General features: G+C 34.0%; 2 protein-coding genes and 1 pseudogene across 4 annotated transcripts; 1 reads left to right on the plus strand and 2 right to left on the minus strand.

The window, feature by feature from the left end:
* Positions 1–171: 171 nt before the first annotated feature.
* LOC114423046 lies at positions 172–8,482 on the minus strand (annotated as a pseudogene).
* LOC114424135 (protein phosphatase 1 regulatory inhibitor subunit PPP1R7 homolog) lies at positions 7,371–7,915 on the minus strand. Its single transcript, XM_028390996.1, has 2 exons — positions 7,667–7,915; positions 7,371–7,598 (listed from the first exon to the last, which is right to left on the minus strand). The coding sequence occupies exons 1-2, from the start codon at positions 7,913–7,915 to the stop codon at positions 7,371–7,373; spliced, it is 477 nt and encodes a 158-aa protein (XP_028246797.1).
* Positions 8,483–9,552: 1,070 nt separating the features above from the next.
* Positions 9,553–20,432, plus strand: LOC114423045 (uncharacterized tRNA/rRNA methyltransferase slr1673). Of its 3 annotated transcripts, XM_028389652.1 has the most exons (4): positions 9,553–9,908; positions 10,670–10,961; positions 12,823–12,873; positions 19,981–20,432. In XM_028389652.1, the coding sequence occupies exons 1-4, from the start codon at positions 9,670–9,672 to the stop codon at positions 20,371–20,373; spliced, it is 975 nt and encodes a 324-aa protein (XP_028245453.1). In that variant the 5' UTR covers positions 9,553–9,669; the 3' UTR covers positions 20,374–20,432. The 3 variants fall into 3 exon arrangements, with proteins under 3 accessions (XP_028245453.1, XP_028245454.1, XP_028245455.1); XM_028389653.1 differs by lacking the exon at positions 12,823–12,873; XM_028389654.1 differs by lacking the exons at positions 9,553–9,908; positions 10,670–10,961; positions 12,823–12,873 and adding an exon at positions 12,898–17,920.
* Positions 20,433–27,341: the final 6,909 nt, after the last annotated feature.

The following is a 27,341-nucleotide window of genomic DNA, read 5'->3' on the forward strand; positions in this document are numbered from 1 at the left end:
GAAATCGATTTCTTAACTAAGAAAAAAAAAACAGCATGTGAGAGATTGATTTGGAGGGAATTAATTTCTTTGAATATTGTGTTGTATCATTCATGTAAATAATTTTTTAGATATATTATTTGAGTAAAAAAATCAGTTAATGTTCACAATTATCACAAATAAGATTTGAGATGGTTCGAGAAGTGTTGAATTTGCTTAAAGACATTTCTAGCAATATTTTTTGTCTTTGCAATGACCTAATGAATACTTCAAACTATAAATACACGGGCAAAAGTCACCATTGTTATGTCAGCTAGAAGAAAAATAGAAGATAGAAGCTGGAGGGAGATCCAAAATCAACAGTTGATCATCGATCATCATTATTAGTAGTCCTTGTCTTGGCTAGAGAATCTACCACTTGGTTTTCCTTCACGCGGAGACTGGGTCAGCACAAAACTAAGAAAATCACAAAACAAATTTTAGCTCCAGATGACGCAAGAAGGTTGAATGTGCATAAGACATTCATAGCATTCTTCATAGCCTTTGCAATGACTTCTCTCATTAATACCTCAAACCTACAAAAATGAAAAAAAAAGTTGTTTATGCTGCAACCTAAAATTGGTCAAGTAGCTAGAATTGACGTATATTAACAAGCTATGCGCAATTAATGTCATTCCTCAACATAAAAGAGATAGCATTCAACAATTTATTTTGTTTCCATATATGAATACTAAATTAGAGACATGGACTGTTTAACATTAACTATAGCCATATAATAAAATGGTAAATGTGTCAATTGAACCGATGTTTAATACCTTTAATTAAGGTATATATTTTTATCATACTACTTGGCTAGAGGCCTGGTATTAGATAAGCCCTGCCAACTATTAAAAAGTACCACAACATCCTCAAGATTTAGAAATGATAAAATTAATTTGTAATTTTGTGTCATGTTTTGAATTTGTGTGATGATTATTTTAAAATATATTTTATAAACATTTTAAATCAATAATAAGAATAAAAAACTTTTAATATGTATATAATATTTAATATCTTTAAGCATGATAAAAAATACTTTTTATTTGTTGGCATCACCAAATCAAATTGTTTTTCTCTCTTTCTTTTAATTTTCTTCATTACCCACGGATTTTTATGTAACCCACGAATTTTATAATCAATGTAAAAATTGTTGGTAAAATCTGTTGATAAGTTTATAAACACGGACAGAAAAAATCCGAAGGTCAAATCCATCGGTAAATAACAAAATTGCCCATGCATTTAAATCCGTATGTAAAACCTATCGAAAAAGATCACATACCGACATATTTCTGTCGATAAGTTTCCATCAGTAACATTAAAATACCAACGAATTTGAATCCGTTGGTGAAAATTCATCACTAATTAGTCTTTTTCTTGTAGTGAGGTGATTGCTATTGTAGCAATGGTTTGTACCCTAGTTATGTGATTAAGGTGGTGGCTCCACTTGTAGAAGTTGTGAGAGCTCTAATTCTGTTAGCTTGTGTTTTGGCAACACATATTTGAGGTCACTTTACATCTAAAGTGCATTGTTTTGTTTTACAATCTACATCAAGAAGATAGGTAGTGGTGACATATATTATGTTGGTACTTTGCATTGTTGTTTTACTTAAATGAAAGTAAAATACCTTATCCAGTGTTGGTTTTTCTTCTTGAGTACACACTATTAAAAAATAAACTTTTAACATCGATTATTTTTGACATTTAATATCGATTTTTAACCGATGTTGAAACTACCGACGTTAACATTATCAATGTTAATATCGATTTTCAAAAAACCGATGTTAACATACACTACATAACATTAATTATTACGAAAACGGATGCCGTATGTAAGAAATATATTAAAAAAAAAGCAAAAACAACATCGGTTTTGATTAAAACAGATGTTGTAAGGTGCATAACAACATCGTTTCTTAAAAAAATGATGTTGAATTGTGTATTCTGAAATGCGTTTTACATCGGTTCTAAAAAAACGATATAAAAAGTGCCTTTATAACATCTATTTTTTATAAAACCAATGTTAATTTATGTATTCTAAAGTGTTTTTTTACATCAATTCTGAATAAACCGATGTTAAAAGTGTATATACAACATCAGGTTTTGTCATGTTAATTGTTCTTATGACATTGATTTTGGCAAAACCGATGTAAGAATACTTTCTACATCAATTTTAAACCAACCGATATTTTTTATAAAAAAAAAATTTAATATTTTATTTGTTTTACAATAAACCAACCAGAATCAATTTATAAAAAATGTATTAATTTTAAATTAAAATATTACTTTCATTACAATATCACATTACTTGTAATCTCATAATATTGATCTAAAAACAAATTCAAAAGATAATTATCAAACTATAAGGTATAAATATTACTCATTTTCAACTTACTCACATATATATCCTACCACAAAATAAGTAAAACTATATTTTTTTAACTAAAACTTAAAATAGGACAATTACTTAGGCAAGGCAAGTAACTAATGTTTCTTAAACAATATTGGTCCACCAAGCACTTGTTATAAGTTATTAATATTTTCATTTTAAAAATGAAAATTGCAACCTAGTCACTATATAAGTCATATTAAGAGTAAATGTTAAATAAACTAATTATCTTAGAATGAAAAATGTTACATCTTAAAATTTATTTTGATTAAGCTTATATAGAAATTTAGTACCTAAACAAGAGCTTGACTCACATGTTCTGCCACACTCTTTGCTCTTCAATTGCAAACAAAGAAGAGCTAGAGAGTGATGTTAAGTTAAATGAAGTGTTTGAAATTTAAAAAAAACAAAAAAAGATGAAGCAAGACGCAAACCACATAGACAGTTATTCCGGTCGAGCTTTGAGGGTGTGAATTGTGTGATGACTAAGCAGAAAATAGGAAAATGGGACAGCTAGGCAACCAGGCAGTCAAGGATCTAAAAAATCAAGGAGTTGAGAAGAAGCACTAGGCAAAAAATAACCTAAAATAACCAACTCTAAGCGAAGAGAATACACATGAAGGGTGAGGTGTATAAGAGAGAAGGAAATGTGTTGATGGTGTGGATTGTGTGATGTAATTCTGACTTCCTCTTCTCTCTCTAGTTCTGCTACTTTTCTGATTTCGTTACTCGGCCTCCTTTCTCATTCTATCAAATACTACTCTTGTAATTGGTTACTACTCCTACGTCTTCACACTGGGAGTTGATTTTACTATGAAAAATAATATGCTTAAATAACAAACTTTAAGTTAATAATTAATTAAATTAGAAGACGGGATCTTACCAAATATCCAATTTTGATCATCATCCCATGTTATCCCCATTCAAAACATCAATATCCTAAAATATAAAAGATCTAAATATAAGTGTAACAACTACTGATAATGATTAATTGATTCGAAACAAGAATTAAAGATGATTCAGAGTTTAAAGCAATTTCCTAGAGACTAAAGGTTGCATAAAGAAGAAAAATACCCTGTAATTTAATTACCCCAAAAATAAACTTGAAAAACATTGCAAGCTGGAGTGGGTTTGGGATAAGAATGATGAAATTAATTTAAATTAAATAGTACTAAAAGGAAACAAGCTAGGTAATATGAACTTGACACAACCTTGCATTTTAGATTATGCATACTAATATATAGTTGGAGTTATACCACTATTCCTTTTTTCTATTCATTTAAGATGATAGCACATGAAATGAGAAATGCAATTAATAATCTCATTAAAATTATTTTTAACTTTCTAATAATTGGAATGATAGTATTTAATATTGTCTTGAACTTTTTAAAAAGACATAAATAGGAACAATTTTTTTTAAAAAAAAAGACAAATAAAATGGAACAAATGTAATGATACAGATTTACAAAGCTTAACTTACTTGACCACTGAGTGATGGATCTATTACTGCACCAAATATTAAATTAGCAGTAGGGTCCACGAGGTCATATATGACCTCTGCTGCCGTGTTTACCTATAAATGATTATATTAAAAACCATAGCATACAAAAGGGGTACCATACGTACTGCATAGTAGTTTGCAAGAGCATGATGAATTCAATAGATAGCTTATCATGAAAGCCAAGTATTCCTCAAACAACTATTAGCTCAATTAAAATTCCAAGTTCACAAAATATTTCTTTAGTGTTGTTTTATATCAAATATTTATTAACTAGTTTTACATCTATTTTTATCAAATACTTTTAATTTAATTAATTATTTAATTTATCAACCTTTAACTTTTTCTTAATTAAGTTATCAAATATTTCTCAAATTTCTGATTAAATTTCATCTTCTAGCTAGACTCAACTTTCTAGAACTTAGTGTCAACCAATGGCTCTAAATACATCATTATGTATTTACAAGTCTGCCACTTAAATATGCTGCTAGTACTATTTAAGCTGGAAATTATAAAGTTTAAGGCTCCCACTGTTACTTAGGACTAGAGTAAGCTTTTCTCTTTACTAGTTTAAGTCACACCTCATCCATTTAAGCCAAAACAACAGTCCTGCCATAGATATGATTCTTTTTTAAATTATGATTATAATTACTATAATTGTATAATAAATATAAATTTCCACTAAACAAATCATGGAGAAGAAAAACCTTAATTATATGATTAAATTCTAAATTGAGGATTTATATATAGGTACTAAACTAGCTAATTAATGGGAGTGCCTATAAAAAAAAACTAATGAATGGACGTGCATTACAATAATAAAGTTAGAATACATAAACTTATTAGTATATTCATGAGTTATTTTAAAATATGGATAAAAATCAATACGACCGCAGGAATCATGTACTAATTGATCATTTAAAATTCCATTTCTCTACCTCTGACCAGTGCCCTTTATATATATATATATATAATCTGAGTAGCAAACCAACCACTTCTTTAACCAACAGGGACTTCTGTATTTTTCTCTCCTCTCTCGTTTTCCTCATCCATTTGAGCTCCTGTGACAAGCATTTATTAGTTTCATTTTTAAATTTTATATATGATTCTTTTTTTCTAATTTCATGTCCATAGACTTCTAAATTTTCTGAACCTGAGACTTGGGATCTACTTTTTCACAATATTTGACTTTCTTTAATTCTCTTTCCTTCTTTCAACTTTCATCCCTCAAGAAACATGGACTGGCTAAGGCGGTAAATGCTTATGGCTGAAAAATGCAACATCCATAATGGACCAAATATTAAAGATCTGCATCAAGTATTTTAGAATTCTTATGATTCTTCAAGTTTTATTTGTATGCGTGAAAATATGAACTGCATACCAATTGGACTGTAATAAGAACAGGTAAAAGGTTTTTTTTACCTTCTAGTATAAATCAGAAATTCAAAATTCTTATGATTCTTCAAGTTTCATATGTATGCGTGCAAATATGAATTGCATGTGAATTGGACTATAATAAGAACATGTATAAGGTATTTTTCCTTCTAATAAAAGAATTTGTAGTAAGGTTGACACACATAAGATAATCGAAATACACAGCCAAAACACACAAAAAAAAACATTGAATAGTGCCTATAGCCTGATATTATTCACAAACAATCCAATATAATCAAGAGCTTAAGTGAGATATTAGGGGCATTACTGAAGGAAAAGAATTGAGTGCAAAATAACACACACACACACACATAATGCCTAACATTTGCAACAGGTTAATCAATGTGCAGAAAATAAGATAATTAAGTTCATAACATTTTGAAGCTCAGCTACAATAATATCCTTTCATTTTCTTTATCTAGGAAGTATTATGCAGCAGGGTTATGACCTATAATTTGTGTTGTGAAAAGTATGACCTCACAATCAAAAAAGAAACACAAATAACAGTCTACTATCTACAGGTTGAGTAATCCGCAAATGTAACAGAACAAAACCATATATCATCTAGGCTACTTGGTTGGACTATAAGATAGAATGTATGACTCCACAATTATTTGTGTTGTAGATGGTGCTCTAATCTCAAGTCTCAACAATCAAGTAAGTAAACTTCCATTCATTGTCAGTGCCTTTGAATTATTCTCTACTACAATTCTCTGGTAACAGAGCCATAAATGAATTATACTAATGCTTAAGGTATTCGATAGACCCTGACCTCTCCCTCACTCTCTAAGAGTCCAAATGTTTCCAACTTGATAAGGTCCCACCACCTCCTCTCTGATTCTCTGTGCCTTTTTTCTTATTTAGAGGCAAATGCCTTATTTCTCTAATTATCCCAGCCCGAGCTAACTAACAAATAACAAGGTAACAAACAAACCTATTGTAACTGACTATTAACATGGTTACCCGACATACAAGAACAATAAAACAATATACCCAATGAAACCCTCCTACACCTTGCCTCTCTTCTCTCCTTTCTTTTTCATCTTTTTCTCCTCCCTCACAACATTTTCTTGAAGTTTTTTGTTTTGTTATCTTATCCCAAGGATTTATCAAAGTTCAAAATAGTTCTTATAAAATGTGTACGCATTGACAAATAAATTTCAGTAAATGTTGTTAGATTTACCTCCACATGCTCAACACCTTCCTCATCAGTCCATACCCTGTGAGGAATTCTTTGGCAAGCAGCTCGATTTCTACTCTCCTGACCATGACAAGTAATTGGAAATCCAATCCTCATCCGTACCTGGTACAAAGCAAATCCATCCCAAGTGAACACAAAATCAGCAAAACGGTATAGAACCAGCCGCTATTCATTTCCCAAAGCAAAGTTAACTTACAAATCATTGTTTGATCTAGAGCTTTAGCATGTGCAAAATTTATTTTATTTTTTGTACCATTCAGCATTTGCAGTAAATACAACATAGTTGAAATTTGAAACTTGAAATGCATGAGTAATTTTGGCCTCTATTTTGGTTTTCTTTGCAAAGTGGAAATTAACGAAAAAGTTCACTGACCTGACCATCATCCTGAATTCTTTGAAAGCCTTGTTATAGATTTTCTACCTGTCACCAGCTCACAATAATGAAACAAATACTCATATTTTAGCATTGTATAACATGTAGCATTTTCCTTATAAAAAAATGAGGAAGGTGTATACTCCTTAGCAGAGTAATTGAGTCGCTCACTCACGGACCTTATTGGTGGTTTCATCAGCTTCGTTGGATTGGGATGTTTTGGAATAAACGGGCCTTGATCGTGGGATTAGGAAGGAAGGGGGTGGAGGGACATTGAGGGCGTGGCGGCGAGTGGTGAGAAGGCGCGTTGTTACATAGTGGGCGCAGGCTGAAAGTGTGCAAGATTCTGCGGAACATAGCGGAGACTAAGACTCTCTATTCTTCTTCCACCACGGCATTGAAGAAACAAAGGAGGAGAGGGGTTTCAAGTTTCAACAGTGACACAACAGGGTTCACAACCTTACTTCAACCCATCACGACAATTTACCCATAATTTATTGGAGCCAAGTTCAAGAAGCTGCAGCTGATGGAAGTGCTCGATCTCCTCAATCTTGGCAACTTCGTTTTTGGACACGTAGAGTTCCTTGAGGGTATCAGAGACCCTGGAAAAGCCGTGTAGCGAACTAATCTCGTTGAACGCAACATTGAAAACAAGAAGCTTCTTAAATACGCCGACATCAGGAATGTTCTTCAATATCCAGACAAAGAATTTCAGCACATCCAGATAGAGCGTTAATGAATGATATTGAGAGGTACCTCGAGAGTGGAGAGGCCGTTCTGGGAAAAGAAAGGGAGAACGACAGCGTTGGTGATGAGGTTTTGGCGAAGGGAGAAGGGAGAGTTCCCTATGCGCAGGTCCAGCATGGACAAGCGATTCACGGTGAGGCAGGGTGGCAACTCGACCAAGTCAAGGTCGTGGAGCTGGTAGCTCGTGAGATCCAGAAGCGTCGATGAAGGAACGTCTTCGTCCTCAACCAAAACCACTATTGATTCCTCCTCCTTCATTATTTCACTATTGCAGCTGCAAATGAGAGGGGTCTAGGGTTAGGAAATTGGTAGTCAAGACGGAGGATGAGGGTCTGTATAAATCCACAATGAATTTAGGAAACAATATAACATCTTACCAAATTCAATTTATTTACAATTATGCTACCACTCTATTTTTAACATTGATTTTATCGATAATGACGAAGTTAAAAGTTTTTTTTTTCTAGTAGTGACATGTTTATTTCATGTTGCTTATTGTTAGTATGGTGTTACTAGATGAACTTATTATGGAGCTATGGTGTTATCTAATAAGTTTGTTTAGGATATTGTGGTATAGAAAATTACATAAGGGTTAAGGTGAGATTGTGGCATCTGGGTTATAGAATAGAATGTTGCATTTCACATTGGAAGCTTTTAATTTTGTTTCCTACAAAATTAGCAATTTCAATTTATAAGTCATAGAAGAGTGTGAGGATGATAAGCATTATAAAGATGATGCATGAGTGAGTAATAATTTGTAATGAAGACCGGTGATGATAAGCATGGCAAATTATTAGTGAAGCATTAATTTAACTAGGTTAATAGAAAATGACTTGTGAGGAATGATAATCATGTCATATGGAATCATGATAGAATATACACATGCATACTAGTTGTTTTTTTAAAAAAAATGATCAAAGACTTCCAATATATTTTTTTGTATCATTTTTTCTCTATAGTAGTGTTCATACCATGCTTTTCGAGGATTGAGGTAAAGATGATTTAATAAAATCAAACATCACCTAATTTCTTGCTTTCTTTTGCTTTCCTTTTCTTTGTTGTAATAAGTTATAAAACTTTGAAGTATTCGAATTTGGATCCTCCTCTGTATCTCCCCACTTCTGGATTTAATCTATCACAAACAACATTCATAACCATGTCTACATAAGGATTTCTGTTTCCTCAACGCGGTCTGGGATAACAGATGCTGATACACTATCCCCTCATCTTTCATCCACAAATCTATGGTCATATAAATGTTTTTTCACCCAAAATGTTTCATCCCTATAACGATTCCTACATTTTGCACATGGACAAGGAATGTGCATTAATTCATCTGCAACTTCCAGGTCTCCTTTTAGCAACTCGAATGAAACCATCAACTCCATTTTTGTATTCTTCACTTACAAGACCAAGGCGATCCTTTCTCCGTAACATCCAACTTCAATCTGGTCTCATTACTCCTGTTGTTGATTTAACACATTAAGATAATCATATGCTTAGATGAATATAAGTATAAATAGAACGAAGGAAAACAAGAAAAGGCATTTGCTGAGACCGTTGTAGAGATACCCAGAGATTAGCTTAATCGAGGAGAATGAAAGAAACCAATAATAAACTCAACAACAAAACAAAGAAAAAGAGGAAAGAAGACAAACAAAAATGGGAGAGAAATCAAACCTGCAAAGTGCAAACAGAGTTCTTCAATTGTTCACAATGCTTGAAGTGGAACGTTGAAGTCGACGCAGGAAATCGATAGAGGAAGTGGAACGCTTTGTAACCTCAATGAACCCATTTTTGTTTTTAATTTCAATTTTTTTTCTCTATTTTTAATTTTCTTTTTTAAATGTTAAATAATAAAATAATATATTTTAAGCCATGTGACTAATGTTACTTTTGGGTGGGCTCTCCTAAAAAAATCCTTTTACTTTCACCCCAAAATTTTCGAAGCTCTAGTCATACAGCATAATACTTAATACCATCGGCAACAGCGGAAAAAGGGAGAAACCGAAATGCAATGTTCTTCCATCTTTTATCCTCAGACACATAAAATATGGTGCTTTAAGCCAAGTCTTTCAGTAACGCCACCGCCACAACAACAACAACAACAACGAACCTCTCACGAAGAAAAACCGAAGCCGATAACCAGTGTTTCGAACCCATTTGTGAAGCACTGCCTCAAACTTCGCAATTCCTCTTCTTATCGTCGCTCTCATGCTTCTGCTATTGTTGTGGGTGCTACCCCTATAAGGTCTCATGTCTTCCCCTCTGTTTTTCTTTCAATCCTCCTTTTTTTTTTAAGGGTTGAGGTACTTTGACAGTGACCCTTTTATGATTTTTTTTTCTTTTCAAATAATGTTTGTTGGTTATGTAAATGTTGTGTTTTTAAGTTACATGACCGTCCAAATTCCAATCTTTTGAGAAAAAAAATGGTGGGTTTTGGAAATGTGCATTTTTATGGCGGTTTAAAACAACTTAGTGGGATTTTGGACTGCCACAAAGTGTGATTTCTTGCAATTCACCGAAAGACCAAATTTAATCAGTTTTAAAAATCAGTGAACCAAATTGAACAACAAAAAATTAGAGGACTAAATGGAACCTAAATAATAAATTAAAGGAAAAAAAAAACTAATTTAACCTAATTAATATGAAGTTTACTGGAAAGGAAGCATTACTCTGTTTGTTTAAAGGGGAATAATAAAGAAGGAAAATTGGAAATAGGAAGGAGGAAAGGAAGGAGTGTAGCTCAAATCCTCAAAGTAACTTGATTGAACAATGTACAGAAAATTAAGTTTTGCCTGAACCTATTTTAATTGTTTGTGTTCTTATCTCCATTTATGATCCCCTATATGTGTACAAAATTACAATTTTTAGCAGCATATGGCGTAATTCATCTGATTTAACTTATTTTATATGTTTTTTTTTATTTCTCCACTTTTAAAGAACAAATGGTATGGCTAAAATTATGGAATAAGATTACATGGATAGATGACATAAATTTGTTACTTGCAGAGAAATCTGCAGGTTTCGAGAGTCAATACAAGATGGAAGTGTTTTAATGGATTGTTTAATTCTTCCTGATAAAGCTGATATTCCTGATGGGTTGGATAAATCCACTGCTTCTGTTGTGCGCGTGAGCTCCGTAGTGATGAGAAAGCTTTCAGGGCTGCAAACAACTGAATCTCTTGATGCCATTGCCCTTATGAAAATTCCTGCCAGTTTTTTCAGTGTTGATGATCATCAGAAGAACTGCCTAAAGTGGTTTCCATCTGTTCATCGAATTTTAGTCCTTGATGGGATTCAGGTGACACACAATGTTACTTCTTCATTTTACCATTTAGATCTGAAATCTGAATTTTTGCCTGATATTACCAAAGTGCATTTCTCTCGTGGGTGGTGCCACAATCCTGGTTTTTCCTTTGTTTGGTCAATTTTGTGAACTGCTGATTAAAGTAGGGCCCTACACACTTCTTATTGGAAATCCCACATGATTAAATTTAATTACTGAGTTTTCATTAAAAAAATTAATTGCTGAAAAACACTAGGTTGTCCAATCTTGATTATAAGAATTATTTATTGTGTATAATGTTGTGTGTCTTGGATGACCCACTAATCCTTTATTTATAATGAGCAAATAGGATCTAGATTAATTACATAGAATCAATCTAATCTAAGTAATAATGAACAAATCCCGAATAGCTCTCTAATGATAATTAAGAGAATAATATATACTTCTAACACTCCCCCTCAAGCTCGAGCATATATGTCATATGAACCGAGTTTGTTACAAATGTGGTCATCCTGATAGAAATTAAAGGCGATTCGAGTCGTGTGGTTGCACTAGATAAATATGGCTCAGCAACAGCCAACAAAGGCCAGCATAGAGGTCCACCAGGGATGTCTTGAGGCAGAGGGAGAGAAGACCAGTGTGATGCTGGCCGGAGATGTGTCACACGTCATGTGCATGAAATTCATGCCCCAAGGCTCTGCATGGGGTCACGTGCAGCAGTGTTTTGAGTTGGCTGTGCGTGTTGATGTCGTGACGGTCTTTGGCAATGTGATGACAATGCTTGAAGGTAAGTGCTGATGAAAAGGCATTGGGAAGTCTGCCAAACAAGGGCAGAGCAGCCATGCGGTACTGTTTACCGCAAAGAGGGGCCACGTGAAAAAGTAAAACAAAGGAAAAACTGATCAAGTGCAAAAAATAAGGCCCGACAAACGAAATAGTCCTGGAACGACTCAAAGGGGCTAGGCTTTGTCCGTCTCAGTGATGGGAGCTTGTCACCAGAATCAAAGGCTGGAAATGTGGCCGGATATGCTGGTTTGAGGTGTGGACTGGTGGTGTTTGGCACGGCAAAGATCATGTGCATGGGTGCATGTGAAACACCGGCTGAGGAGGCAGTGGCCAGAACTAGACAAATCCCGATGAGTTGAATGGTGGGGTCTCTGGCCGAAAAGGTTCATTAATGAGCAAAAGGGCTCACCGAAATGCTGAAATGGGTCGCTGGAAAGCAGAAAGGTCCACCGGGGACCGTAGGTCCCCAGTTGAGCATGGGTTTTTGTTATTCCTCTCTCAAGAAGAACCTAGCTGTCCCCGATGGAGCACGGGGTTTTTTTTATTCCTCTCTCAAGAAGAACCTAGCTCTAATACCATATAAGACAGTGTTTTACTGTGTTATGTTGTGTGTTGTGTATGACCACACAACCTTTATTTATAATGAGCAAATAGGATCTACATTAATTACATAGAATCAATCCAATCTAAGTAATAATGAACAAATCCTTAATTGCTCTCTAATGATAATTAAGTGAATAATATATAATTCTAATATTGATCAATGATCACACACGGAGCAAAATATCAAAGAGTGATCTATATAGTCTATGTTCTAATGACCAAAAAAAAATTTTAAGTTCTCATTCCTCAAAAGACACTAAGAATCATCTCTGCCCTCCCCCTCATCCTTCATATAGGATATAGGAGACATTTGTTGATGAGTGATGATGCAGAATATTCATGGACTTCAGTGACAAAAAGTGCTCAACTAATTTGTTAATCATATGTACTTCTACGTCAATGTTGCAAAGAGAAAATTTCATAACAATCTTGCTGGTTTCAAAAACGTCATGTGCCATATGTGATATTTTAGAATTGTTCTCTGCAGGATCCTGGTAATCTTGGTACATTGCTCAGATCAGCCGTGGCCTTCAGATGGGTAAGCAATTATCTTCCTCCCCTGGGCATGGTGTCAGTGAACATTGTTTTCTTATCATTATATTGTTCCTCTGTTCATGGTTTTCTAACCCTGTTTTATATATCTGGTATATGATTCCTAATATTTAAGTTTAACTAGTTTCAGAGAATGGGAACATATCTTGTCATTTGTTGAGTATTGACTGGTTTTAATTTTTTTTGCTCAGCAAAAATAACATATTATATTAAAGATGAGTACCAGAGGTACTAGAAAATACAATAGGAAACCCAATGTACAGATAGATCGGGACAAACAAGATACAGCAGCTAGAATAGCCCAAACTACTGAGAAAGACCAGGGCCTTCAACTATTCTCAAATGGCTGTCCTAAGAAAAACATCTTTGAGATTTGAGGACCATTGATTGAAATGTAAAGAGAAATTTTCTTCAAAACATCTGAGCCATGACCATAACATGAACACTGCATCATCCATTAATTTCTGGCCATCAAAGACCGCATTGGAGAAAATAATACTGTTCCTCTGCTTCCAAATCGAGTAAGTGAGAGCAAACCACCACCACTGCCTTCTTTTTCCTTGCATCCCTGCAGGAACTACACAAATATGCTGCATAAAATGCTGATCTGGATTATAAGGGAAAACGCCCATCATATTTACCCATGACTGCGACTCCCACCATAAAGGATTAATTTTACTGCAGTGGAAGAATAAGTGGCCTGCAGTCTCTTCCCCTAATCTGCAGAAAGGACACAATTGCTCTTGTAACTCAACCCGCTTCTTTTTCAGATTATCTTTAGTTGGCAATTTGTCTTGAATCAACCTCCACGCGAAGATAGCCACTTTCAGAGGGACCCTAAGCTTCCACAACTCCTTGAACTTTCCATCCTGACCATCTTCCACTGTGACATGATGAATTGCCTTGTAAGCGCTCTTAGTTGAATAACAGCCACTAGGCTCCGCCGCCCACTTCCAATGATCATTTACTTCCGGTCTGATTATGATCCCTTCCAGCTGCTGGAGGAAAGCATCCGCCATACCTATCTCGCTATCAAACAAAAGTCTCCTCCACTTAAAATTCCACTCCCACCCCCCTTCTTTCACAGCACCTATTTGATGAATGAATTGATGTTGTTGATCTGATACGGTGTACAATCTAGGATATATCTCAGCCAAGCTTTTATCTCCTCCTATCCACCTATCCTCCCAAAACTTAAACTTATCCCCACTTCCGACCCTCCATAGAATCAACCTGTTCAGCTGGTGATCTTGATTTAGACTTTGATTGACTATCTTTAGATCCCTCCACCATAATGATTCAGTGTTGTCCCTCGAAGCTCCATCAAGACTCCTCCAACCTCCGTACTTCGATTCAAGGACTCTAGACCAAGTCTCCTCCTGATTCTGAAACATCTCCCATTTCCACTTTCCTAATAGAGATGCATTGAACGATACAATATCCTTGACTCCCAACCCACCTAGCTCCTTAGGCTTACAAACCTTTTCCCACTTGATCCACGGAATTTTATTTTGATCCGCTGCACCACCCCACAAGAAATTCCTTTGTAACCTGGTTAGCTTACTAACCACCTTCCTCGGGACCCTGAAAAAAGATAAAAAGTAAATTGGAATAGATGTTAGCACGGAATTTATGAGAATCACTCTCCCCCCGAAAGACAAGTGTGTCTCCATCTCGCTAATTTTCTCTCACACTTCGAGATTAAGGGTTCCCAAGTCTGACATCTTCTAGGATTAGCACCAATAGGTATTCCAAGGTATGAGAAAGGAAAAGACATCAACCCACAATTGAGATAACTGGATGCATCATAAGTCCACTGCTCAGACACCCCAAAGGCCCCACAACTACTCTTGGCGAAATTTATCTTTAACCCCGATGCCATCTCGAAAGCTCTGAGAATTGCTTTGATAGTTCTTACATTCGCTAAGGTTGCTTCTCCCAAAAATATCGTGTCATCTGCATACTGAAGAAGACTAACCTCCACCTTCTTTGTGCCCACTAAGAAACCCTTGTACAATCCTCCCTCAATTGCTTTGGTCATTAGGCAACTCAAACCTTCGGCAACAATGTTGAACAAAAAGGGTGATAACGGGTCACCCTGTCTAAGGCCTTTCTGAGGATAGAACTCCTTCGTAGGGCTTCCGTTGATCAGGACTGAGATGGAAGCTGATTTAAGACATCCCTGAATCCACCGAATCCACTTCGGATCAAAACCCATTCTCCTCATCATGTAAATCAGAAAATCCCAAGACACTGAGTCATACGCCTTCTCATAGTCCACTTTGAAAACCATGCAAGGTTTTTGGCTTCTTTTGGCTTCTTTTGGCTTCTTCAACTACCTCGTTAGCAATCACCACACTATGAAGCATGTGTCTACCTTGAATGAAAGCTGATTGGCACTCACTAATTATGAGGGGTAACGTTCTCTTCAATCTGTTAGCCAACACCTTAGCAAGGATCTTGTATGTGCAACCAATGAGAGAAATAGGTCTATATTCATTCAAGCCTTGAGGGTCCGGCACCTTCGGGATTAAAGCTATGAATGGTGCGTTCAAACCCCTCGGAAAGACTCCATTAACATAAAATTCATCAAAGAATCGAAGAAAATCTGGTTTGATGACTTCCCAAAACTGCTTAATGAATTTGAAATTGAACCCATCTGGCCCTGGACTTTTGTCACTACCACAGCTCCACACAGCCCTTCTTATCTCCTCTTCCTGAAAGCGCTCCAGTAGCATGGCATTCTGCTGTGAATCAATGGTTCTGAAACTGATCCCGTTCAGAGTTGGTCTATGAAAATTTGTTTCCTGAAACCTCCGAGAAAAAAATCTTCTAACCTCCTCTTTGACTTCAGCCGGTTCCTCCTTCCAAACCCCATCAACCAGCAATCCATTTAAACTATTGGATCGCCTCCTGGAGTTTATCAACAAATGAAAATACCGCGAATTACAGTCACCCTCCTTAATCCATCTGGATCTTGCCTTCTGCCGTAACAGCGACTCATGAGTTTGGGCTGCCTCCCAAACCTGCTGCTGCAAATTCTTTTTAAGTGTCCGCTCATTATCATCCAATGGTCTATCTGCTGAGTCCTCTTCTATTTTGTTTAATTCTTCCTCTAACCTCTTGAAGCGGCTGAAAGTGTCTCCAAAATGATCTTTATTCCACTCCTTTATCTTCTATTTGAGAGCTTTGAGTTTGTTTTTCAGAACATAACCCCCCCATCCACTTTGATTGTTGGATGACCAGAATTCGGGCACCATCTTCTTAAAGGATACTTCAGATAACCAACAGTCCAATAATCTGAACGGTTTTGGACCCTAATCATTGGTTTTGGATCTAAATAGAATGGGACAATGATCCGAGAAATTTCTGGCTAGCGGTGTTTGGATTGATCCAGGCCATTTGGAGAGCCATTCTGGGGAAACAAAGGCTCTATCCAACTTGCTTTTCGCTGACCCATTAGGTCTGAACCAAGTAAATCTCTTTCCCACCCATGGCGCTTCTTCTAATTCCAGCTCCTCAATCCAGCTATTAAAATCCCTTATGCTTCCATCCACCAGCCCCCTCTGCGAAGACCCCACTCTTTCTCCATTTGTCCTGATGTTGTTAAAGTCCCCTATAATACACCAATATCCATTTGGATTCTGGTTTTTCAGCTGAGAAACTTTATCCCATAACACCTTCTTGTCTTGCAGGTTACAAGGGGAGTAGATATTCACAACATGCACTGCTATGGATTCTTTGCCCCACTTTCCTGTCAAAAGAATGAAGCCTGTTCCAACAGATTTACTCTCCACCTTAAGAGAGTTTTGATTCCAAATACAAAGGATACCACCAGCTGAATTTACTGATGGTACCTCCTCCCAGCAGAAATCAACATCTCCCCAAAGAGCCCTGCACATACTCTTATTAATACTTTCCTTTTTTGTTTCTTGAAGACATAAAAGGTCAATATGATGCTCCTTTACCATTCTTCTGATTGCTTGCCATTTAACCCCCCTCCCCAGCCCCCTTACATTATACGAAATGATATTCATAGAGACTTTCCCCTTCCACCCAAGCTAGCTGCCTCTTTTCCGTCTCTCTCTTCCATTTCTTTCAATTGTTTCATATAATCTCTTTGAGAAGCATCTGTTGTCAATCCCAATTCTTTAATCATTCTCCATAAGCTTTCTTCTGGAAGGTCCAAATTTTGCTCCCGAATCTGGTTTTGCTGCCTATTTTGAGCTAAAGAAACTTCTGATTGTATATGGGGGTTAGCTGATCCATGTCCTTCATTATCCTGCTGGTACGGTCCACTCTGAACATGCTCTGGGCTTAGAGCAGTTTGGTTCGAGTCAGCCTCACCTATATGGGCTTCAGCTCTCTTCAACTTTCTTTTACGGGAATACATAAGCAATGGGGTTAAAAGAGGTGTTGCTTTTAAAACTGGGCCTTTATTGGGGGTGGAGCATATATTAGGGGGGGTGTTAATAGTCTGGCCCGAACCCAGCAGGCCCAACTTCTCCTTTTCACATGTCTTTGGTGAGGAGAGTTCAAAATCTGCTTTTTCTTCCTCGTACGCCATTCCACCAACGTTTCTTGTCTGCTCCTTCATACCATTTTCATGCAAGTTGCCCATGTCGTCAGAGCTGACATCCCCCCCAAGGTCTTCTTCTTCCCCTAATTCTGTCTTCCCTTCTTCCTGCATCTCTGAATGCTCCCTGTCATTGGTCTGGAGGCATTTAACGCCTGTCAGAGCTTGGTTCGCTTGTTTCACGACCCATCGGACAATAGCTTTGTCCTTTGGGTCATTGCCATTCGTCGTCCCAGTCGCCGTGCCGTTTCGAGACTCATCCCCCAAGACCACCGCCGATCCTCCTGACCTCTCGTCGCCACCGTCCCTGTCCTCCGCCGCACCCATCATCACCGTCTGGGATGAGACTCCCTTTTGGGTTTTTGATGGCGCGACGTCACTTGGTCTTCTGCACTTATCTTCCTCGGCCATCAACGCTCCCTCCGACGCCGCCTCCTCCGTATCTACTGCCATGAAGGTCTCTCCCTCCTTTTCTTCCTCTATTGACTGGTTTTAATTGGTTGTTGAATGTTGATGAACTGCATTTTCTTTGTAGTTATACATTTCAAACCTGTAGAAGGTTACTCTCATTCATCATTCTGTTAAATTGGTGATGTTGTCATCTGTTGGCATTAACAGTCACATGGAATAAATTTACAACTTCATTTTCTCCTCAATGAGAACTTCCTCCTGTTTCCTAATAATTTATGTTTTATAATGTAATCATCAAATAAATTTGTCTTGTATTACCATTTGGCTTGAGAACTATGTTCAAATTATAAGGATTCGGGTAGAGGAAGAGGAAAAGAGAGATAAAAGAGACTGAATAATATCCCCTTGGGTATACTGATGTGGTACATAGTTAATCGTGCACTATGGCACCTCTATCACAAGAGAGAGCATTGAGTCACCACCCTAGGATGCTACCAATTTTTAGATTGCGTCATATTTTTCATGTCTCAGCTGCTGTGGTGCTGTAAATTAAGTGATTTTGTGGCATTCACAGTTGCGAAGGAGAAAGGATTTAAAAAGGAACCCGAGAGAGAGAGAGAGATGTTGTGTACGTTAGGAAAACTTAGTGATGGAGTCCAACTTCAGTTGTCCCTTCATCATGCATATATATATATATATATATAAATATTATATTCTTTCTAAATTCTTAGAAGAAAACATCTTTTTTTGGGATCCCCGTATTCTGAATTTAAATACCAGAATAGGCTATAATTAGGAAATGCCTTTCGAAAAGGAACTAAGGAGTTCTACAGGGACATTACATATAACACCAACGAGCTTTGATGCTAGTCATTCGTTGCTGTGGCAAGATAAAACAAGGAGCTCAATAATAAAAGACTGTTAGATAACCCATAGTGGAATAATTAGTTGGTTAGTTAGTTCAGAGTTGAGAGAATTAGAAAAATAAGGCATGTTTTCTATAAATAAGAAAGAGATTGCATGTTTTAGGAGAGAACTCAAGAAATATTTAGCAATCCCATTCTTTCAAGGAGATGATGCTTACCAATGGTACTAACAATAGGAGGTTAGGAAACCTAAGCTCTCATGGGAAAGTTTTCAAAGGGCTTTACTCAAGCATTTCCAGCCTGAATATGACCCAGGCCTGCATAGTTTGGGTTCAAAAAAAGGAACTGGTATCAAGGGAGCATGAAAACAGAAGAGGAAACAAAGGTACTTGGATACAAGAATACAAAGAATGAAAAGAAGGTTCTTCAGTGCCAGAAAATCCAAGAGAAGATGTAATCTTGAATGATGGGGTAGGAATTGATCTAGAGAAACAAAGGTAAGTGATTGATCAGACCTATAGGAAAAACGACCATTGTGGGTGGCTCCATAAAAGAGCATTTATGGAAGGAACAAGTGGCAGCCGAAGAGGTTAGGGGTTCAACGATCAAACAATCAACAATCATAAGTGATAGACAAGACTTGGGTTTTTCCAGGGAGGGAGATGGGTCATCGATAGTGGAAGTGTTCTAAAGCTCATGAATCATAACTAAGCTTCCCCCCACTCTGCCAGTTTACTCAATGAGTAGTTGAAACAATTCCAATGAAAGATGAGGATTGCTGTCCTGTGACCCCAAGGCAGAAGCATGACTCATGAGGGAATGACAACAAATGGAGGATGGTGATCCCAAAATGTTGAGTCTAATGGCAATGGCAACATTGGAATCTAAATAAGAAAAGATGATCAATTTCAAGACCAAATAGATCAGACTCTCAGCCCACTTGCAGAGGCAATGATGCTCTGTTTCGAGGCTAAAAATAACACAGAAAACAAAGCATTGGAAGAGTTGGAAGCACCAAGTTGATTGAGTTTAACTTGGGAGGACTTGAGGCTATTTTCAAGCTGCTGTGTTAGGGATTATCTTGGTCACAAGCTATTCACCTTAATTTTTTTAAATATTCTAACACATTGTATATCCTCATTAATCTTTTAGAAAATTATAATATCTCATCTTCAAATATTAGAAATCAAAATTCTTTTAAAATTTTCATACAAAATTAAAACTGTTGCATGTGTGACAGGATGGAGTTTTCCTTCTCCCCGGCTGCTGTGATCCATTCAATGAGAAAGCTCTTCGGGCTAGCCGGGGTGCCTCGTTTCAGCTCCCTGTTGTTTCTGGCAGTTGGAATCACCTGGAGTCGCTCAAAAAAGAATTCCAAATGAGGTTTCTGGCTGGTCATCCAGAGCATGAAGGGTTGGTCAAGCCAGTGAGTTCACTCTCTCCAAGCTTCTGTGATTCCTTATCAGATACACCATTGTGCTTGGTTTTAGGCAGTGAAGGAAGTGGCCTTTCAGAAAAATCCCTGCAGACATGTGAGCTTGTGAGCATTGCAATGACTGGAGAATATGAGTCACTCAATGTTTCAGTTGCTGGTGGAATTTTCTTGTACATGCTCCAACCAAAGAATCCATGATTCTGTATTTGTAAGGTCTCATTTAAGCTAATAAGCCTCCTCTTGTCATGCTATTGCAACTTTGTCCTTTTTTTTCATTCTTTTTTAAATTAGGGCTTAAACATGTTTTTAGTACATATAAAATGAGCGAATTTTAATTTTGGTTTTTGAAAAAACAAAAAAAAATGTTTTCTATCCTCTTAACATTAAAATTATTGCTTGAAAGTCTTAAAATGAATGAATTTTAATTTGGTACTTATAAAAAATTTCTCTGGTTTTCATCCTTTAAAATTTGAAACCTCTATTTTTGGTCCCTAACATTCATATGAAGATAAATAAACAACATTCATTTTAGAAATCTAAAGTGTGACATAATATCACAAACATTAGCGTGTCATCTAGAGAGTGGTCACTTGACCTTTCTTTAAACACATTTAATGAGTGATGCATGATAATAAGAACCAAAAAATAATGTTTAATAATTTTTGAGGAATTAAAACTAGTTATATGGGCCAAAATCAAAATTTGTTCATTTTAAAGGAATTAAAATGTCTTAAAGCCTAAAATTAATATTTCTGCTCTACTTTTTGAATCTGTATATATAATTATAAAATAAGCTAGTTTTGATTTTGGTCCTTATAAAAAAAAAATCTTTGGTTTTCATTCTTTTTAGATTTGAAATCGCTAAATTTGATCTCTCTGGGTGAATTTTGGTTTTCGTCTTTGCTTGAAAAGAAATATTTGTTTTTCTTTCTTGTTGAAAATTGTTATTTGTCTATTTAAAATAAATAAATAAGATTTACTTTAGAATTTTTTTTTTCAAAAAAAGAGAGAAATCATATATTGACAGTTTTATAGACATCAGAGAATGTAACTTGGGAATTGGAATCATCACTTGACATTTTGTTAAACATATAAGCAATTGGAATCATATTCTTTAAGGATGAAAATTAAAGAAAACTTTATTAGAAACATTCTATAAGGACCAAAATTAATATTCAGTCGTTTTATAGGCACTCAAACCATCCTTTGGTGAAATTCTTTACTGGTCTAAAGTAAAATGTCCAAAGCCTCCTCATTTATTTAAAAATTAAAAGTGACCAAGCAATTCCACAAGTCAAAGTCAAATGTCTGTAAATAATAAAGAAGAAACCAATGTTATCAAATTGATAATCGAGGTTTTGATTATTTTATATATGCAAATTGTTGGCAACATACCAAGTTAGAGCTTTATCAATGTAACCTATAATTAAATATAACTTTGGTTATTATTTGATAGGTAAAGAGCATTATCTTCTATAAAAAAAATTATGACTAACTATGAAATAATTGTTGCAGCATTTTGCAAGAATAAGTGCTACTTAACAAATGGATGGAAAATTTCTAGTAATACTGAAATCTTCATTGAAGAAAATATTATTCATTTTAGAAAATATAAAAATTAATCCAACCATATGCATATATAATTTAAAATAGGATGTCTAATTAAATAAAACGTCATGTTTTTATTTTTTTACTTTTATATTATATTTATTTAATTAGATGCAGTTTTTCTCTGTTGTATATAAATTATACATATCTAACATTGTCGTCAAATTTTCTTTTTAATGAATATCATATGGAACACGTGTTATTATTTTATAGTAATATGTTAAATATTTAAGTGTTTAATTGCAGGAATTTTTACTGATATAGAATCCTTTTTCTGTAATATATAAAGGTTAACATATACTCCTATTTTATATATATACACAAAAATTCTCTCTACCTCGAAATTCACCGGTAAATTAATGATACTGAGTCCACGGGTGAGACATATTTCATCTAATAGAATGCTGATGTTTAAAGTTAACATCACGATGGTGTTTTTGCATATAATTGAAACTAATTATTTACAACTAATAGGTGTAGCTTATTTGACAACATATGCTGAGTTGTGTGGGAGGATTTGAATTTTTGGAGGTTTGATCCCCGCATATTATACTTTTAAGGAGGAATAAGAAATCTTAAGCATAACTAAATCCTGAATCGAGTGAGTATGATTATTGTTAATAAAAAAGAAACTAATTGTCTATACCAAAATTATATTAGATTATTTGTCAGTTGATAAAAGTTGAATAACAAGGCAGATAAATATATTTTAAAACAATAGTATAAAACAGTCGTGGATTTTTGTCAAAAAGAAAATAACAGTTGTGGACTAATTGTAAAATATATGGAAAAGAGCCACCACTCCTAAAGTCCTAATAGACGAATAAGGACATTATATATGTGATAAGTCTCATCAAAGAAAGAATAATCTTTTAAGATACTTAATGGTTGCTTCATTGCAAGTTCGAATCGACCAGTCTAACAGTCCAACCAGAAATTCGACCTATTGTTGGTTGGAGTTAAATTTTAGATTAGATTTATTGAATGATCAAGCTAATTTTAAATTAATTGGATTAAATTGATATAAACCTGTCCCGAATAGATAACTGCAAACCTGAACTTTTCCAGATTCAATTCAAGGCACAATCTTCTTGTTCTACAATAACTGCTGCAGTCAGCAGCATGCATGTGCTAGCATTTCTCAAGCCGAAGAAAACTAGTTCTATTATCTAAAACACAAAAAAAAAAAACGAGAAAAAAATTTGTCCATAATATAAAGAGACAGATGCGTGTATTAGACAATTAGTGTTGGTCTAAAAAGATTGCCTCAATTAGTAGTTTTATTTATGTGAGTAACAATTAGGTTATATTGGATAAAATATTTTAATTAATTTATATTTTTTTATTAGTTAAAAAATTTATTTGATTGTTCAATAAATAAGTCTTTTTTAGTAATTTTTAATATTTTTTGGATATTTAATTGTGAATATATTAAAACACTAGCTTTTAAATTTTAATGTTTTATATATTTTTTTATTTTTATCTTCGATATAATTATTCATTCTTTTTGTTATATTTTTAAATAAATTATAATTTTATTATTTTTTATCATTTTATACGTTTCACTTACTTTAACAACTAATTTTACTAAATACTTTTAATTTAATAAGTTAATTTTTTAACTATTCTAAATATTTGACTTTTTAGCTTTTAACTAACTTTTCAACTAATTTTGTTATACTTTTTCAAATACCTTAATTAGCATTTATTCTTATTTATTTATTTTTTTCTATTTTCATTATTTCTCGTACACACATACTATATAACTAGACTTTAATAATAATGTACTGTTTTTTTTTCATTTTCAATCAATAAAAAATTGAAAGTATAAAATTACTTTACATTATTTTCTTTATATATATATATATTTATTCTTTCTCTTACTATGTCTTACTAACACATAGGATAGTAATATTTATCAATATTTTTGTTTTATATATAGCAGTCTATGTTGAAGGGAGGGCCGGTGAGGTGCAGTCGTTGACCACTACCAAATCGCCAAAGGAATATGAAACAGTTATTGATTTGCATGGGAGTTGAATTTGATGTCTAAATATAGAATGATATCTCGGTTCACTATTCAAGTTGCTTTTGCTGAACGTTCACCGTTCAAGTTTGAATATGTAACCTTTAATTTTATTTTTTCGTTAACAGTTTGAATCTAATTAAACTTTGTATCATATACAATATGCAACAAATCCATTGAAATATATAGTACTCAACATTAACAAATTCCAAGTCAAATAAGAAGACTGGTGAAATTGGTTCGTACATCTAAATTTCTTGTCCTATCTTAAATTTAATAAATAACGATTTGTGCACAAGATAGTCCTGGGTTAGTAAAAAAAGAACAAAATAAAAGAGAAGAAAAGTCATGGAATGATCTGGTGTATGATTCTTACCAATCTCTACATGATGATCAAATTAATATCCAAAATCCTAATTATTCTCTACATGACACATAATCAAGTGTTATTAATTTTTTTTCTTCAATTAAAAAACTTAAATATGTATCACTTAGTCACCATTAAAAATAAATAGTAATTTAGGGCTATCTAATAATTTCTTCTTGCAGAGTTATGGACGAAGGTGGGACAACATATTTATAGAACACCAACATCAAATTAGAGAACTTTTTGGTGTTAGTCATACACACAATTTTAGGCTTTTCTTCTTCTTTTCGACTAAAGACTTTGTGATGCAATCCAAAGCCAAGATTTATTAATATAGAATAAAAGTATACTAAAATAATCAATCAAGCCAAATACGAAATAAACCTAGAAAACACGTGTTATGCATTTTAAATTAAGGTTTTTCATTTTTATATGTATATATTTTTTATAATTAATAATTTTATATTAGAGATTAGATTTTATAAGTAGAAATAAATAAATAATTTAGAAAGGTCTTTTAAGCTATTTAAAAAATTAAATTAAACTTTTTTATTATACTCATTTAACATAAATTTTTTTATGTTTTATAATTTTACAAAAGGTAAAACAAAAAAAAAAATCAAATGCCACAAACATTTTCCCTCACTTTAGGGGAAAATTTTTGTGATTATAAGTAAAAACATTTATTTATTTCTCAAATAAACAGTAAAAATTTGATCTTTTTTATTATATCAACTCATCTCTATTCAATTTTTTTATTTACATTAAATTTTGTTTCGATTAGTAAAATAGTCAAAGAGGAATGAATAACAAGAAAAAATAAGATGATATAAATAAAATAAAAGGAGAGTAAAAGATATTTATTAGAATGGATAAAAATAAGAAACAAAAATGAAGAATTTTTTGGCTTATTTGGATGAGTAGATAAGAGAGTATAAATAAATAAATAAATTATAAAGGATGGATAAAATGCATTTTTCGTTCTCCTATTTTTTCAAATTTGTGATTTAGTCTCCCTATTTTTTAATTGAGATATTTCATTCTCTACTTTTAAAAAATCCATGATTTTAGTTTCTTATTTTTTTAATTGAGATATTTCGTCTCTCATTTTTAAGAAATTTGCAATTTTAGTCTTGTTTCCAATTTTAAATGTTAATCTATGAACTCGGTAAACGTTGATTGACACATGTCTATTTATTATCTACATGAAAAATATTTTTTTAAAAATTATTTAATTGCTAACAAACTAATTTATTAAAAAAATAAAAAAGTACATAGTCAAATCTAAAATATTGAAAAAGGAAACTAAAGTTGCATATTTTTTTTAAAATGGAAAACAAAACATCTCAATTATAAAATAGAGGGACAAAGGATTTTTAAAAAGTAGGAAACAAAATATCTCAATTAAAAAATAAGATAACTAAAATCACGATTTAGAAAAATTGGGAGACAAAAATTATATTATTTTTTTTAATTTGTTTTATGTTGTACAAAGGATTTCAAGAGAGGGCATCGGAGAGAGACAGAGGTGGCAGCGTGAGGTGGTAGCAAGCTGGTGGTGGTGTTAGGATTTCGACAAAGAAAGGTTTTGAGAGAGAGGGGGGGATGAACACAACGAGTGAAGATGATCATATATGAGACCTTGTGTTTTAGTTTTAGAAGCAAATTCAACATTAGTTGTAGAGAACGATGTAATTAACAACTCAAATCTTATAGGGGTTCCTACAGATCCAATGTTAGAAACTCAAATCTTACATCAATTTATACAAAGGATAAGATGCAGAGATCATTGTGATTTTTGAGCCAAGGTTGGGTCCATGCATGAATGCAATTTCCATTGCCAATCCTCCATTACACGCTTTCTTTTACCACTATCCTTGAAGCATGGATATTGTGTCATATAAAACCTGGATTGTGCCCTCATTAAGCTTTCAAGATATTCACCGTTGGAAAACATTTGACTTCAAAAACTTGAGCTACTATAATATCTTGGTTGGTCATCCATCTCTAAGCTTGTTTCCCTAGCATGACAAGGTTAAAAGCATGCAATTGCTTGAAGCTCATTCCTTCATGTTCCTTCTTCATAGTCATCTTGTCCCAAACTTAGCCACTTAATTCCTTTTCTTTGTTGGTTGTTAGAGTCTCACCAAAAAGAAGTCATCATCTTCTGTAATTCATCTTGTAGCTAGAGTGAAGGGAAGCAAGTAGACAATCATGCAATAAGTTGGAATTGATTGAGCAACACATTTAACAAGAATTTCTTTACTCGCCTTTGAAAGTTGTTTACTCGTCAAATGATTGATGTGGTTTCAAATTCTATCTTTGATGAGGTCAAATACTATTTTTCTCCATTTGCCAACAGAAGGTAGTTTCAAATATTTGGTGGAGCCAATAGTCTTTGAAAAACCCAAGTGTGAAGAGATGCTGAGGAGTATAGGAGTTGAAAAAGATTTCTGATTTTTGAAAATTGATAATTTGACTAGAAATTTCTCCATACTTATCTAGAATCTCTTTATATTAATAGTTGTAATTTCTTAATTTGTAATTTGCCGCGCAAAATAAGAAATAATTATGAACAAATAAAAGATGTGAGGGATGGAGTCTCCTTACACACCTTAACTCCTTAACTCCGCATATATCAATTACTTTTTCAGTTATTATTATATAGATTATATAATAAGAATAATATTTCTAAATGTTTTCATGGTTAACAAATGTGAGAATCATTTCCAAATTCCGTGATATACTATTTTAGGTGGCCATGACAACATCTTAAAGCGCCAAAAACGACAATAGATGGAGGTTTTGGATATAGAATCAATTATTAATAAAATGGTTGGTCCAAACATTTAATTATTTTTCATAGGAAAACAAAAAGACAAAAGAAAGAGCATTACTAGTTTATATAGAATCTGAGCATTAGTGCCAGTTTGTTGATTCTTCTTGTAGGAGACAAACTTGAAGACCCTCCAATTGACGCATGCTACACTCTCATTTCTTTTATCTAGTATTTCTCTTGTATCTATTGTATATAGTATACTATCTTACATTATATTTATATATTAATCCAAGTAATTTAAAAAAGGTTAAATAGTCATCGTGCATCAGAATTAGAATTCACGTGGACTAACTAAAGATAAGTGTGAACATTTTGTTGTTGGATCA

This window comes from Glycine soja, chromosome 8, assembly GCF_004193775.1.
Source record: "Glycine soja cultivar W05 chromosome 8, ASM419377v2, whole genome shotgun sequence".
In the NCBI taxonomy this organism is placed as follows: domain Eukaryota; kingdom Viridiplantae; phylum Streptophyta; class Magnoliopsida; order Fabales; family Fabaceae; genus Glycine; species Glycine soja.